General features: G+C 46.4%; 1 protein-coding gene and 1 long non-coding RNA gene across 2 annotated transcripts in view; one reads left to right on the top strand and one right to left on the bottom strand.

Moving 5' to 3' along the window:
* Positions 1-3,586: 3,586 nt before the first annotated feature.
* Positions 3,587-8,133, bottom strand: RTP2 (receptor transporter protein 2). Its single transcript, XM_008009502.3, has 2 exons — positions 7,540-8,133; positions 3,587-4,573 (listed from the first exon to the last, which is right to left on the bottom strand). The coding sequence occupies exons 1-2, from the start codon at positions 7,701-7,703 to the stop codon at positions 4,057-4,059; spliced, it is 681 nt and encodes a 226-aa protein (XP_008007693.2). The 5' UTR covers positions 7,704-8,133; the 3' UTR covers positions 3,587-4,056.
* LOC119625803 (uncharacterized) overlaps positions 7,943-14,994 on the top strand; it is a 30,528-nt gene continuing 23,476 nt past the window's right edge. The window contains exon 1 of the long non-coding RNA XR_005241945.2: positions 7,943-8,115. This is a non-coding gene — a long non-coding RNA (uncharacterized lncRNA). The remainder of the gene's footprint in view (positions 8,116-14,994) is intronic.

Here is a 14,994-nt window from a genome sequence, read left to right on the forward strand (position 1 = left end):
CCATTTTCAGTGGCTCATGATCACCCAACTCGCAGTCCTCACCACAGATGCCCCAGCCTTGCTGACCCTCTGAGGCATGACCTCTCCCTTGACACAGTCTTGGCTGTTTATCCTTACCGCCATCAACCACAATTTCAGTAAGAGATGCTGCTGATGCCACTTCATCCCAATCCTGTCCCTTCATGTTCCTTAAGATTCCCAGGGTTGGCCAAGTTCTCTGGAGATCACTTGACTCCCAGGCTCTTTGATGTCCATTTTCCCAGAAACCACCATGCACCTGCAGTGGGCAATGGCCCCGAGGGGCATACACCCTGCACTGGCCCCACTGAGCACCTTCTGCAGCTGACAAAAGTGAATCCAGAACCTCACGTGCCTGCTAATTTACAACCACTCCAGCCTGATGCTCTTCTTGTACCCTTTTGCTGAACCCAACCAAATAAAGGCAGAAGTTCTTTCAGATTGCCTAGTTCTTTGCTCTTGCAGGTCCACAGAGAAATCTGATGAGCCACCAGGATTCCGTTGCCAGCGCTGGAGAAGAGTAAAGCCAGCCTGGGGAGACAGATAGCAGGTGGGGCACAGTACGCAAAGCAGCCCCTCTCTGAGAGCACATCTAACCAAACACTCCATCCCTGAACGTCACCTTCAGCTCTCAGGCCCCACTTGGGGGCTCTGAAGGTGGGCTGTAGACAGATGTGAATCTCAGGGGACAATTAAGGGTGTGAATAGGAGAGTTTCTGTTTCCAGTTCCAGACAATGATGAACACAGTGTCATCGGACCCCAGCTCATGAGTCAAACTGCCCGCTTCACAGCGATGCCTGAGGGAATGGGCACAGCAAATGCATTTACCTTGATGCGGTGGTCCCATGGACTACCCAAAGGGGAAGGTGCTGGGGGACAGGTGCTGTCTGCCTCCACTTACACCTCCCCTTGGGCATGACCTCCCCTGCATGGGGACACATAGCCCTGCTCTCACCTGGAAGATCCACACCTGCAGATCTGCCTCATCTGCCCCTTCTCTCACCATCTCCAGGAACTAGGATGGCTATCAAATTTGCCACAGTGTATTTTCATACAGAATGACAGAGAAGGATCTCCCTGCATCGTGGGTAGCTAGTTGTGCCATGTCCTACCACATCTCCGCTGAGCACAGGAACGTATAAACACACTTTAAAACATGTGTATGGGCCAGGGCTGGTGGCTCATGTCTGTAATCCCAGCACTTTGGGAGGCGGATTGCTTGAGGCCAGGAGTTCAAGACTAGCCTGGCCAACATGGTGAAACCCTGTTTCTACTAAAAACACAAAAAATTAGCCAGGCATGATGGCGCATGCCTGTAGTCCCAGCTAATCAGGAGACTGAGGCAGGAGAATCACTTGAACCCGGGAGCTGGAGGTTGCAGTGAGTCGAGATCGTGCCACTGCACTATAGCATGGGCAACAGAGTGAGACTCCATCTCAACAAAACAAAACAAAACATGTGTATGATCCACCCTGTGATGTGCTTCATATCCCAGACCCAGTTGACCAGACCCACTTTCCGTCTCCTCTCCAAGCACCCACCAAACCAAGACACGCACACTGAGCTATCATCTTGCAATGAATTTCCGCAGGTCCCCCAGCTGCCTTTTGGGGCACGGCCACTTTCAATGAAAAAGAAAAGCCAGAAGTTGTGCTTCTGCTGAGATCCTTGCAGCCTCCTTACAGCTAAGTGTTGCCTGACTGGGACTCATCTCTGATATCAGGGCATCATGCAGCCAAGCCTGCCACAGCATGGACTTCCATGTTCAGGTCAGGATGGTGGATGGCTAACACAGGGCCTTCTGGAAGCATTCTGCCAGCCCAAGTACACTTCACAGCTTTGATAACATTCTACAGGATACCAAGAAAGTTTATGAGGAAGTGCTAGCGACGTCACAATCTACGACTGACTCCCTATGAGAGCACTGCCAAGAGAAGTAGTCACTGAAACCCACGTGAGGAGCATCCTAAATTAAAACATTTTATAACCTTGCCCATCTCAAGAAACACAGGCCCAGCCTAATACTCCATAAGGAAGGTGGCCTTGCTGAAGGCATAGTCTTTATGCCATCTATACTCCTGATCTTGTTTTCCCTTTTCCTTGTTCTCCATCTCCTACTTCGCAATCCACCTTGGTTTCCAACACTTATCTCAACCTTCCATTTCCTTGACAACTATTCTTGGACACACTTTTCTGTCTCAGGCTTGTATTTCCTTCAAGATACAGCAATGGGTCAGGAGTGGTGGCTCATGCCTATAATCCCAGCACTTTAGGAGGCTGAGCAGGACAGATATTGGAGCCCAGGAGTTCGAGACCAACTTGGGCAACGTAGAAAAAAACCCCATCTCTACCAAAAAAAAAAAAAAAAATACAGTAATTCCAGGTATGTTGGGGTGCCCCTGTGGTCCCAGCTACTTGTGAGGCTGAGGTGAGGGATCACTTGAGCCTGAGAGTTCAAAGCTGCAGTGAGCTGTGACGGCTCTACTGCAGTCCAGCCTGAACAACAGAATGAGACCACGTCTTTAAAAAAAAAAAAAAAGACACAGCTGTGGCATTTATGGTCTCTGAACCCTACAAAGGGACTGTAAGCAATTGGCACCCCACTCCTATGGTCTACTTTCTTTCCCAGACCTAGCTGACCAGACCCACTTTCTTCCCCCGCCCCCTTCTCCCCCACTTCCACCACACCCCCACCCCCCACCACCAAGACAGAGTCTTGCTCTGTCACCCAAGCTGGAGTGCAGTGGTGCAATCTTGGCTCGCTACAACCTCCACCTCCCAGGTTCAAGCAATTCTCCTGCCTCAGTCTCCCAAGTAGCTGGGACTACAGGTGTGCCCCACCACACCCAGCTAATTTTTGTATTTTTAGTAGAGACAGGGTTTCACCATGTTGGCCATCAGGCCCAGGTAATTTTTGTATTTTTAGTAAAGGCAGGGTTTCACCATGTTGGTCAGGCTAGTCTCAAACTCCTGACCTCATGATCTGCCCACCTTGGCCTCTCAAAGTGCTGGGATTACAGGCGTGAGCCACCACACCCAGCCCAGACCCACTTTCCATATCCTCCCAGGAAATAAGGTAAGACAATAAAAGGACCTGCAGATGCTACTCAACAGAGACCCATGAGCACAGAGGTCATCTATTTACAGTATTTATCTACCTTTATCACACCTCACCCCACCTTTACCTGCCCCCAGAAGGCTTCATGTTACACCTTTAAACCTGTGCCCACCTCTTAGTGGTAGAAGTCCACATACATTTAAGTGGGAATTTCAAGTTCTGGACCGGAGTTCACCAACAGAAATTTCTGTAATGACGTTCTATATCTGTACATTGCAATATGTTAGCCACTGGCCACATATGGGTACTGTGCACTTGATATGTGGCTGATGTGACTGAGGAACTGAATTGTTAATGTTATTTCATTCTAATTAATTTAAATTGAAATAGCCATATATGGCTAGCGGCCAACATATTGGACAGTGCAGCTCTAGACAATTCCAGCCAAGCAGACCCTAGAACCAGGGTAAAAAAACTAAGTTTCAGAACGATGGGAGCAGGCTTTCCAGGAGAGGACCAGGTACCTTGTCCCTAAGCCTTGAATGGGGCCACTGCCCTCTCCAAAAGGAAGCAAGCCAGGATGGGCAGAGGCAGCTGAATGTGAGTTTGAGGACGAGGCAGTGTTAAGACAGAATCTAATGGGGTCATAATGGGGGATGATAATGAAGCATAAGGAGAGGTAGAGATGGAGGTGGAAGAGGGAAAGGAAGCAGATTGACTTAGTACTAGCACCAATCTTGGCAAGCTCTAAAACCTTTATTACACCCTTTTCCCCTTCCCCCCTTTATTGCCACATCCAATGAAAGAATCATTACATATCTTCTAATGCAATCCCCTCATTCCACAGATGCATAAACTGAGGCCCAGAGAGGTGACCGGGCTGTCCAGTCATATGCTGAATCTGTAGCAGGATCAAGATCAGACTGTGTCCTCCCCACTCTCAAGCCCGTGTGTCCTCTCCCACGCTTAACCAGCTCCACTAAAGGAAGGCAGGGCTGCGGAAGGAGAACTGCAGGTAGACAGCGAGCAGGCAGAGAGAGGCCCAGAAGAGGCACCAACGAAGAGACAAGAAATTATAACCGGATCCTGCCTGGGCCCTCGGCTTGGAGGCTTCAGAGAAGGTGTAGGCGGTCGCCTCCTCCTCCAGCAGCTTCTCGCTGGGCTTCCAGTGCACGATACCCTCCTGGCAGGCTTCGCAGAACTCTGTACGATGTGGCCCGCTGTCCGGGCGGCTGGCCACGTGGATGCGGTACTGGCCACCGTCCTCGTCGTAGCACTGCTCGCGCAGGCTGGTGATGAGGTTGTCCACTAGGCCCTCGATGTTCTCCTCCAGCATGCTGGACTCGTCCTGCCTCGCCGTGCCGCACTCATAGCACAGCTGCTTGAAGACACGCATGCGCACCGAGCCCATCCGCCGGGCACGGTCCAGATGCATATGAAAGAGGATGACCACGTGGGCAGACTGCCAGGTGTGCCAGCACCAGGAGCAATGGAACCTGCCGGGAGGAGAAGGAGGGGTGGAGAAGGTGGGCCTCCCAGAGACAGCCCGCCCTGAGGAGCTCTGAGGGGGGAAAAAGGCCTGTGTGCCTGTGCTTGGAGATGGAGGCAGAGTGTTTACTGCCCTGTGGATTCATTAGCACTCCAAGGCCTGCCTGCTATCGCCTCCTCCTGGGTGAGCACCCCTGGGACCCAAGCAGCATCCTCAGGAGCCAGTGCCCAAGCCATCTGGCACCCAGCAGTGCTCTAGAGCGTGCCTCCTGCGGTCTCAGCTACCCCCGAGCCCAATGCACTCAGGTCTTGCACCTGGGCGCTGTGCAGGGTCATTCCCCTTCTCTGGGCTTCATTTCTCATGTGTGAAATGAAGTATATTGGCGTTCAATAAGGGTCCTTCCTCTGTGACCTCCTGCAACTCTAATAAGAAGGATGACATACACCACCTAACTCACGCATCTTGTGTACTCTGGGGAGAAGAGACGCCTCTACTTGTGCCAAGCACAGACCCTGGCACACTGTAGGTGCTCAGTATGCCACTGAGAATGACGGGATGGGTAGGATCAACTGGCTTTGGGAGGAACTACCAAGTTTAGTTACTACATCTTCACAAAGAACGCTCCCCAGTCTCTTGACAAGTCATCTCTAGATCCCCCTCTAGCCCTGCAGTGGGGACTGGAAAAGTGGGTACTCATTCCCATTGCCACTCCTCACACACACAGACACACACACACATGCTTTGTCTCTCTCTCTTACATGCACACAGGCCACTTGGCCTAACCTGGGTTTTCTGGAGTCCCAGCCTCAGGAAGTGTGGTGGGTGGTAGCCTGGGGCTCATCTAGGCCAGCCCCACTCATTCCACCCCACCACTGCCTGCACACTTCAGTGATGCACCTCCTTACCTCCAGGGCAGTTCTTTCCTTCCCTGAGATGAGCCTCCTCCAGGCCTCTGTTCCAGAGGCTTCACGGGCGGTCCATCCACTGAGGTGACCCTGCCCTCATCACTGGCCCTTTCTGGATCCATTGTATGATGGCCTTGAAGGACTTCTGTTGAGGAACTCAATTCAATCCAACAGACACCACTCAACACCTACCATATGCCAAACACCACTCAACCCAGGCTGTGGGATAGAGACGAGGCCAAGCCAGTCCCTGACCCTTGAAAGCCTGATCACATGAGCATAGAACAGTACCCAGAATGGCCCAAGTCGGGGTTGGCAGGTCAGAGGAACCTAGTTGGTACTGAACCAGGAGAGGTTACCCCGCCCCCAATGCTGGGCGAGAGCTGCAGGGCATCTGACTGTTTAGAGACAGTAAACCTGTGCACAAATAAGCTCATGGGCAACAGTTCTTCAGCCCTTCCTGAGGCCAGCTGGGAGCCACAAGTCACCAGCCAGGAGTAAGAGGAGGTTATCCCTGAGGCAAGAGGAGACATAAGTTTGCTGAGCTCAGCCCCTAAACTCTGGATCCCAGGCACTCAAGTTTCCAGGCCTCTGCCATCTCTCCCAGCAGGCAGTTCAAATGCTTTATGTTTTCAGTCTCCTTCTACACCTTTTTACATCAAGCCAACCCAGAGTTGCTTCACCTCCATCAAACCAGGCCTCACATCTTAAATTCAAAAATATCAGATCTGGGGACAGGGGAGCTTAAGAAGCATCTAGTCAGCCCTTTATTTCACTGAGGAGAGACTGATGCACAGATAGTAAGAGAGGCATCCATGTACACACAGGTAGTTAGAGGCAGAGCCAGTGCCCAGCACATAATAGGTACCCAACAGATGCTTCTTGAATTGATGGAACTGACATGAATCAGCCAACCTCTGGCTTTCTGTGTGTTTTTTTTGGTCCACAAGCCAGGTTTACTCCAATAATTCCAGGTCTTGGGGCAAAAGTACAAATGTGAGCTCCCTACCCACATCTTGCCTCCTCTGTTCCCATCCTCAGCACCATTCTGTACCACGAGAAGCTTCAAACACATACACGTGTGAACAGCCCAGCCTTTGTGTCCGTGTTCTGGCTACATCTCCAAAGCACAGTCACCTATTGGCCTCTCTTGAATCAAAGGACACAGGAAAAAGTCCTGCACAGACCCTATAGATGGCCTTTTAGATCATGATTTGGAACTGGGACTACAGAAATCCCTGCCCAAACTACCACAAGACTTGAGGGATTTCTGTAGTCCCAGTCCCAAATCATGATCTAAAAGGAGGAAAGGCATGTGGACTTTAGACGGCCTTGTCCCCTTGGCCTCAAGGACTCTTTGCACTGAGCTGGATGTGCAGTTCCTATAAAGAGTGGGACCATGGGCTCTAAGTTCCTAAAGAAGGTTTTGCTCAGAGTTAAATCTTTTTATCACAGGTACATAGATAATAGAGCTAGAGTGGGTAGGATCGATGATCTAAGACCAACCCCCTCATTTTGTAAATATAAAAACTGAGAGCCAGAAAGGGAAACAGACTTGCCAAGTTTACAGGGCTACTTAGCTATAAAGAGGCAGTTCATAGCACATAGCAGGTGGTCAATAAATATTTCTGTATTCAGATCAATTTGGATTAATTCACTAAACATATCTAGGACCAGAGCATAGCTGCATCCCCCACAACCCCCCAACTTCTAGGTTAAGGCTTTCCCCAATGGAACTCATAGCTTCTTTCCTTTAGTTCCAACTCGCTCTTTAAATGTCAGAGATTGCAAGGACGTAGAAGATATTACAGCTCTTCATTTAATGTGGACAACTAAGACCAAAAGATAGACCATAACTTGCTCAGGGTCACCCAGGGAGTCAGTGGTATTGCTAGGATTCAAACCAAGACCTCTGTGACCCAGCCGGCTGTTCTTTGTCTTTTTCCCCCATCTGAGCCGACACCAGAATGAGCCTGCCCCAGGGACGGGCTCTATCTCTCCTTGGAAAGTACCCCACAGCTGTGACCCATGGGCTGTCTTCAAGGTCCCTCCCCACTGAGCCTCTCACCTGCCTGAGGCATGCTGCTCCACATACTGCTTCCAGCCAGGGGCTAGCTCACTGGGCTTGAGGTTGGGGTCTATGATGAGCTCCCAACTGTCTGCTGGCTTTGCCACCTCCATCTTCTCATAGAAGACTTTCTTCCACTCACAAGTGGTCAAGCTGGTACACATGGTCCTGCTGGCAGAGGTGGCAGTTCGAGCTCAGCCCTGGTGAGAACACAGAAACAGCACAATTAGGTGCGTGACAATTCAGTGTCTACGATCTGAGAATCCTTATTGGCAGGACTGGGAGGAAACAGGACCCAGCTCCCTCCTTTGTTACCCTGGAACCTGTTACCATGGTAGCCAGGAAGGGCACCAAGAGGGAGGGCTGGGGAGAAGGGAAGCCCCAAGGGGGAGTTTCAGGGCCCTGAGCTAGGCTTGAGAGGCAGTGCTGGGTAGGACTGAGAGGAGCAAGCATGGTGGGAGGCCCAACCTCAGACCACACTCACTGGGGTTTCCAGAGGTCTCCAGGAGGCAAGGATATTTGGTGGCCCTGCTTCACCCAACTGCTCTTCTAGCATTCTCCACATCATGTGCTATAGTAACTATGACACCCTAGGAAGTCAAAGAGAAATGAGGGACTGGGAAAGGCAGAGCCTGCTGCTACCACACTCCCTGATGTGCTGTGACCATCACTTACTGTGTGTCTAGCACAAACTGCTTGACCTGTGTGCTGGCCAAGGCAGATCAGATCAGGAAACTGAAGTTTATGGAACCCCTAAGTGACTCATCCAAGATTCAGATCTAGGCCTTCTGAAACCAAGCTCATCTGTTTATTTATTTTAGTGCTATTGTGCTCCTAACAGGGAATTGAGTGAGAAGTAACATCTCTTTGTCGAGGGCAATCTCAGACCAGTTGGTGAGCTAGAATGTAATTTCACATGCCATGAAAAACACAGTAATAACATTTCAGATTCATAGCACCATAGAACTGTTAGAGCCCATATTCAGTTCCTGGTCCCAAGCCAGGCTAAGGCTGCTACTGGAGGAGTGAGTTTGTTCTGTGCTGCAGGCTCCTGCTGCCTCCATTGCTGCTAAGCTGGAGCAAGAGAGCATCCATAGCTCTGTGATGCCCAATTTAAATTCTTTAGAGACTAGAGGGGAATTTGATTTCAAATTTGGTAATCCAGGTGAAGACATGGTCACCTGAAGGGAGGTAGCCTTGAGCATGGAAAAGACCAGGCATGTGGCTGCTTACTCTAGCTTTGGTCCAACTTCCAGCTGTAATCATCTTATAATTCTTTAACCCAGAAATCTGGATCCCTGGACATGTGGAGTTTCAACAGTAAACAGCATCAAGAAATGAAATAGGTTGCTAAGAGCCAGAAGCTCTTGGTGTTGAGTTGCCAAGTGGTTTTCCGGAAGGGTGAGGTCAGGGGCAATGTCACTGGATTCTCTCTTGAAATGAAAACGTGTTACTCTAGTGGCTTCGTGCTAAAGACCTCAGAAAGGACACAATTGTCTTAGAACCATTGACTGGTAGCTCTAGAAGAGCTCTTTTATTTTTAAAAATCTGATTTGTTTCTTCAACTCTTCATTTCTTAACCAAAATTTCTTGACATTGAATTAAGACAACTGAGGCCTAGAAATGGAAAATTACTGGCCCAAGCTCTCAGGACTGGGTAGCTCAAACCTCACAGGGGATTCCCTCAGAAGCCAGTTACCAGACCAGGTGAGACAGAGGGATCCATGAATGGCCAGGAATTGAATGAAGCTGAGATGAGCTTATGGCCTGGCCTAGACCCTTGTGCCAGGAATGAACTTCTGAGAAATATTATACCCTTGTTCCCAGAACAAATGGCAACAAAGGAAAAACAGAAAGAGGATGAGAATTGTCAGGGTTTACCTGTTGTGTGTGTGTGTGTGTTTTTTTTTTTCCTCAAATGATGCAATCCCCTTAGGCCTAGTGTCAGGTTTAATTTAGCATAGCAGCTCTCTAAGCAGAGAGCAATATAATTCACCTTTCTGTATAACAGCACCGTTTTCACTTTTCATACAATCGGTGAGCACAATTACTACTTCAATTTTCTGCGAATGGCACTATGTTATTCCAGATCCCACGATTTAAGAGCTTACCAATGTATATTGCGTACAGCTGTGGCCACATCACACTCTGGCAACTTCATTATACATCTTTTATCTAGGTAGTACTTTTTCAAATAAAGAAATTGTTATTTCTTTATAAAATAAAATACTGTGCACCTGTATTCTGCAAACAAATCAGCAAGGGGGAGAGGATGGATAAAAGAATGACTTCTCCCCTTCAATTTGGAGTGCAGGTTAATGAAGAGCTTTGTAAAATATTTATTATTCAAATTTTACTTATTAGAGTAATGTCAGAAATGCCAGTGTGGAGCCTAAAATGACAAAGTAATGAAGAGTTGAAAAGGTGTGTACATCAAAATCATCTAGGGAGTTTTGAAAACGATATATACCTCTGCCTCAGATATTTCAATACATGTTCTTGAGGAGACAAATTTGCTCTCCACCTGCTCCAGTCCTGGGAAGGATCTCTTCTATTGCTAGCCATTGTTACTGATGTGATATGTTGTCCCACAGGCTACTGGAGGCCAAAAATGGAAAACAAAAAAAGAAGATTGAGTAAAATGAGCAAGTGGTTTCTAATATGCCTTTCCCAGGAAATAGATCCAGGACAAATGCAAGCTGTGTCCTATCTTCTCCTGTCTCTCTGCAATTCAAAGAACCATAGACGATGCTATAGGGCGAATCCAAGATCCCCTGGGGAGTATTTTCAAGCGATGTTAGGAAGGCCTCTCCATCCCCAGGTTGTAGCACTTGGCGAGAGCATGGTCCAAGCTCGCACTCTTTGGGTGGGAGCTGATCTCTGAATCTCAGGGGAGGCCACACAGAGCAGTCTGTGGCTCTCTAATAGTGGCGCATAGTGTAGAAACAACATCCCAGGAAGACTTCACGCTGCCCTTTTATTAACTGGCAGCAACCAGAGCAACTGCAGGCAGGTGACGTTCTGTTTCTGCTGATGTCCAAGGCTCCAAATTCTACGCGCTGTGCTTCCCAGTACCCCAAAGGCTCTGGAGTCTGTGTTAAGAGCAGCCATATCTACTTACCTTTTTTCAGGGCCTTATTATCCTACGTAGAGATTTGCTGCAGAATTATCACAGTATTTATGGGATGTAAATAAATTAAAAAACAGATGCAAATAGGGTGTACTCCATGCAAGGGAGAAAAATAAAAGAGACGGGGGTTGAGTTAGGAAGGAAGAATTTAGAGGGTCTGGGGACACTTTCAGCGGGTACAGCCTATGCTGCTTCTGTCCAAGAGGCTGAGGGCCTTCTTCAGAGTTCCTTAGCTATACTCAGAGAACCTGCTAGTTGCTACTGAGCTGAGTCTCAACACACACAAAAATAGCCATGACTCCTCTCTGGGACACTCCCAGCCATCAAGGCAGGGGGAAAAGGGAGCATGGGATAGATTATGCCAGCTTTTAAAGCATCCATTCTAAAAATGACAGTGCTGGGGTCAATATCCTGGGCAGATCTTTAAAAATATGTCTCTTTCCTTTTAAACCCACATTTACCCAGGAGAACGTGTGTAGTTTCAGGGCTTTCCAGGAGACACCAATTCACACAAGGAAAGGACCCATTAAAGCTGAGTCCCTTCCTGAGGCAAGTCTTTCACTATAAATAGAACTAATTTTACCTTGAGTGTCTATCTTTAGGAACCAGGTCACCTTCCAAATACTGATGGGGATTTCTCGATGAGCAGTCAGAAAGGCTGTTTGGCCCCAACACTGAGCTCAGTTAACTTCCTTGGAGACTTTCCACATGCAGAATTGACTGTGTACTTCAATTTATATGGGAGTGCGGAGGGAAAGGACTAATACACTCATTAGTATTGTATTTACCCTTAAGACTGGATACTGACTTCCCTTTTTTCCTTATCCAAAAATTAAGATAAAAGTGTTCAAGTACATAAAATTGGACAAACATTACATAGATATTACATAAACAGGCAGTTAAAAGCCCCCAGTAAAGATTTAAACAGACCACTTAGCTCTGACATTGGAATCAGAAGATACGCAGTCGATAGGAGTCACAGGCCCAAAATGATCAGGCTTTGCTTAGAGTTAAGTTAAATATGCTAGAAACACTTCAATTTATTTCCCCAGTTGTCAAGCAATTGGAAAGAGCAGATCTACATACTATAAAAATGTTTCTCACTCCCAAGGATAAGGCAGGCAGGTTTAATAGTAAAACAAAGCATATGAGTTGCAGATCTTACACGAGATGTAAAACAAAGATGTTAAACGAAGACGTTTTACATGAGATGTAAAACAAAGCATATGAGATGAAGATCTGTATATTTCTCAGGAAATTTGAGCTGTCTTGATATATGCTTATAGACGCTATAGTTAGAAAGCTATGTTTCTTGCAAAGTCCCAAGGTGAATGTAAGAAAAGCTTGGAAAGAGAGAACGCTGCAAGAAAATCCACTGACAAGAATAAAAATAATTTTAAAAGAGAAAGATCCATTGTTAGTGAAACAAGAAAATGGCCGCAACTACAAGCCAGAACATCTAACAATTATAGTTAAATTTAGATATAGAGTGGGAGCACATGAAGTACCAATGCATGCCTCACTTCATCTCACACAGACTGAATATTTCTTTTCTTTTTTTCTTTGTTCTTGGGACAGACTCTTACTATGTCACACAAGCTGGAGTGCAATGGCATGATCTCAGCTCACTGCAACCTCCACCTCCTGAGTTCAAGTGATTCTCCTGCCTCAGCCTCCTGAGCAGCAGGGATCACAGATGCGCACCACCACACCTGGCTAATTTTTGTATTTTTAGTAAAGATGGGGTTTCGCCATGTTGGCCAGGCTGGTCTCGAACTCCTGACGTTGTGATCCACCCACGTTGGCCTCCCCAAGTGCTGGGATTACAGGCGTGAGCCACTGAGTCTGGCCAGAGTGAGTATTTCTTTAAACATGACCCACCCCAGTAACAATGAACACACCTACCATGCACATCTGGGTTCCTAATACCGTTCTCCAATTAAAACAGCAGCAGCAAACTAGGTCTTCTTGAAAAAATTAGATGAAGCATCATTCATTCCTATGTCTGGAGGTTGATGCTGCCTGTGAGATGGGACCACAGCTAGGGCTATAGGCCAAAACATCTACACATGGCCTTTCTATGGAGCCTGGGCTTCCTCACAGGATGCTGGCTGAGTTCCAAGGGCTGGTGTCCCCAAAGAATCAGGCAGAAGCTGTGTCTCCTTTCATGAGCTACCCTCAAAAGTCACAAAGCAACACTTTCACCATTGCCCAGATTCAAGGTAAAGGAACATAGACCCCACATTTGGAGAGGAGGAAGGTCAAAGCTATGTTGTAAGAAGAAGATGCAAGTCGGGAGGTACCGTTGTGACGGTCTTTGGAAAACATGCGTTATCACAGCAGGTAGGGAAGTCAATAAGCCTTCCACAGAAGGAGTGTTATGTGAACAAACCCTTACAGGATGAGCAATTGGCAGCTAAATAAATTTTTTTAAAGGGGTGCTTTTCCCTAAGGAGGGGAAAGCATGGGCAAAGACTTAGAAAATGAAGTGATACAAAATCATTCTTGAAGCTCCGTATCATTTAGGACATCTGGGTCACACAGAAGAGAAAATGAAGTGATACAGAATCATTCTTGAAGCTCCATATCATTTAGGACATCTGGGTCACACAGAAGAGTGATGGAAGTTGAGGCCTGAGAGATATGTGGGACCTGGATTATGAGGGAGTTTTTAACGTCCTGGGAAAAGTAAGGTTTTTGCCTTAGAGGGGATGTGAAATTACTAAATCGTTTTAGGCCTGAACTACATGATCGTATTTGCATATCAACAACGTGCTATTTAAGCACATTGCTCTCTCTCCCTTTTCCCCATAAATTGGCTGGTGTCTAAAAATGCTGTTTCCATGACACACTTGCCGTGAATTCTAATCCGCTTAGCTCTTTGCAAATCTAGATCCCTCTGTAGGAGGTGTGAAAAGGACCTTCACTCCATTATCCAAAAGTGCTCTCTAGCGAGAACACTCCACTGAATACTCTTTTGTCCACTTCCAATTGAAACCCACTGGATTAAGTGTCATGAAAAGATGGAAACATCGTTTACAATGTTTTATATTGAAAAATAATTAATAGAATCGGAATATTAAATTTTTAATGAATTTTTATTGTCAATAAAGCTTCTATGGACTATTTTCCCCCAGTGAAGGCACATGTGAACAAGAAATAGATACACTGATGCTTATAAGTCTCCAGTAGTACATCAGCATGTGACAAATGAACACAGACACCCAGGGGCTATATCTACCAAATTGCCTTAAGTCTCCTACCTAGATTTTTCATGCTATAGGAAGACAGAAAAACCTTAATGTGGATTTATGCTGGTAGGCAGGGGGAAAGAAGGAGTTTGAAAATAATTTACAGTGAAGAGTAAACTCTGTGATGATAAAGTAGCAACTGTTGGTGCTGGTGCCATAACAGTTACTTACTCTGTGTCATGCCCTGAAAGGCAATTAAGTGAAGTCTGAGTGGGTGAAGAAACTCTTAAGATTCAGTCCAAAATGGTTTCAATGTCCAAGGAGACCCATTGATGGAAGCTGGTCATGGGCAACACCAAACTCATTCTATCCAGAGAATTTGTATGATGCAAGAAATAGCAAAAGTTTCAAGCTGATTCTTGAGGCATCAGAAGCTGGGCAAAGAAACAGCAGACTAGTTCCTCATCTTAAATACTAGTTGCAGGAGTGGACCTTACTTTAATATACCTTAATTATAATAAAAGGTAATAGTGATAAAGTCCTCACTATGCACTATGAGTTTTTCTAAGTACTTTACGTATATTAATTCATTTAAGCACACACAATAACCCTATGAGGTGGATACTATAATTATTTTCCCCATTTAGATAAGAGGAAACTGGGACTCAGAAAGGTTGAGCGATTTACTAGTGGTCATATACTTAATAAGTGACAGTTCTGGGATTTGGACTCATACAATCTGGCTTACTGACTATGCATATTTATCCACTAAGCTATTCCCTAGGCCCAGGTTTTTTGTTTGTTTGTTTGTTTTGTTTTTCCTGTCTTCCCAGGAGTAGAACCTAGGCACAGTTTTTAAAGGAATAAACTCACTGTAAAATGTCAAATGATACAAAAATATACCAACTATTAAATGAAAGTTCCATATCCTCTTCACCCCACCTCTCCCTGCCCTTCGTTTTTCCCAAGTTACTATTTTTTTCCAAGTTACTATTGTTAAACTACTTTTTCCAAGTTACTATTGTTAAACATTTAGAATTTATTTGATTAAAAAATGCATTTGATTTTTAAAACATGGCAGTGTTTTATAGGATCTCTAATGTTTAAAAAAGTTACATGGCATTGACATCTTCC

This window comes from Chlorocebus sabaeus, chromosome 15 (assembly GCF_047675955.1).
Source record: "Chlorocebus sabaeus isolate Y175 chromosome 15, mChlSab1.0.hap1, whole genome shotgun sequence".
NCBI lineage: Eukaryota > Metazoa > Chordata > Mammalia > Primates > Cercopithecidae > Chlorocebus > Chlorocebus sabaeus.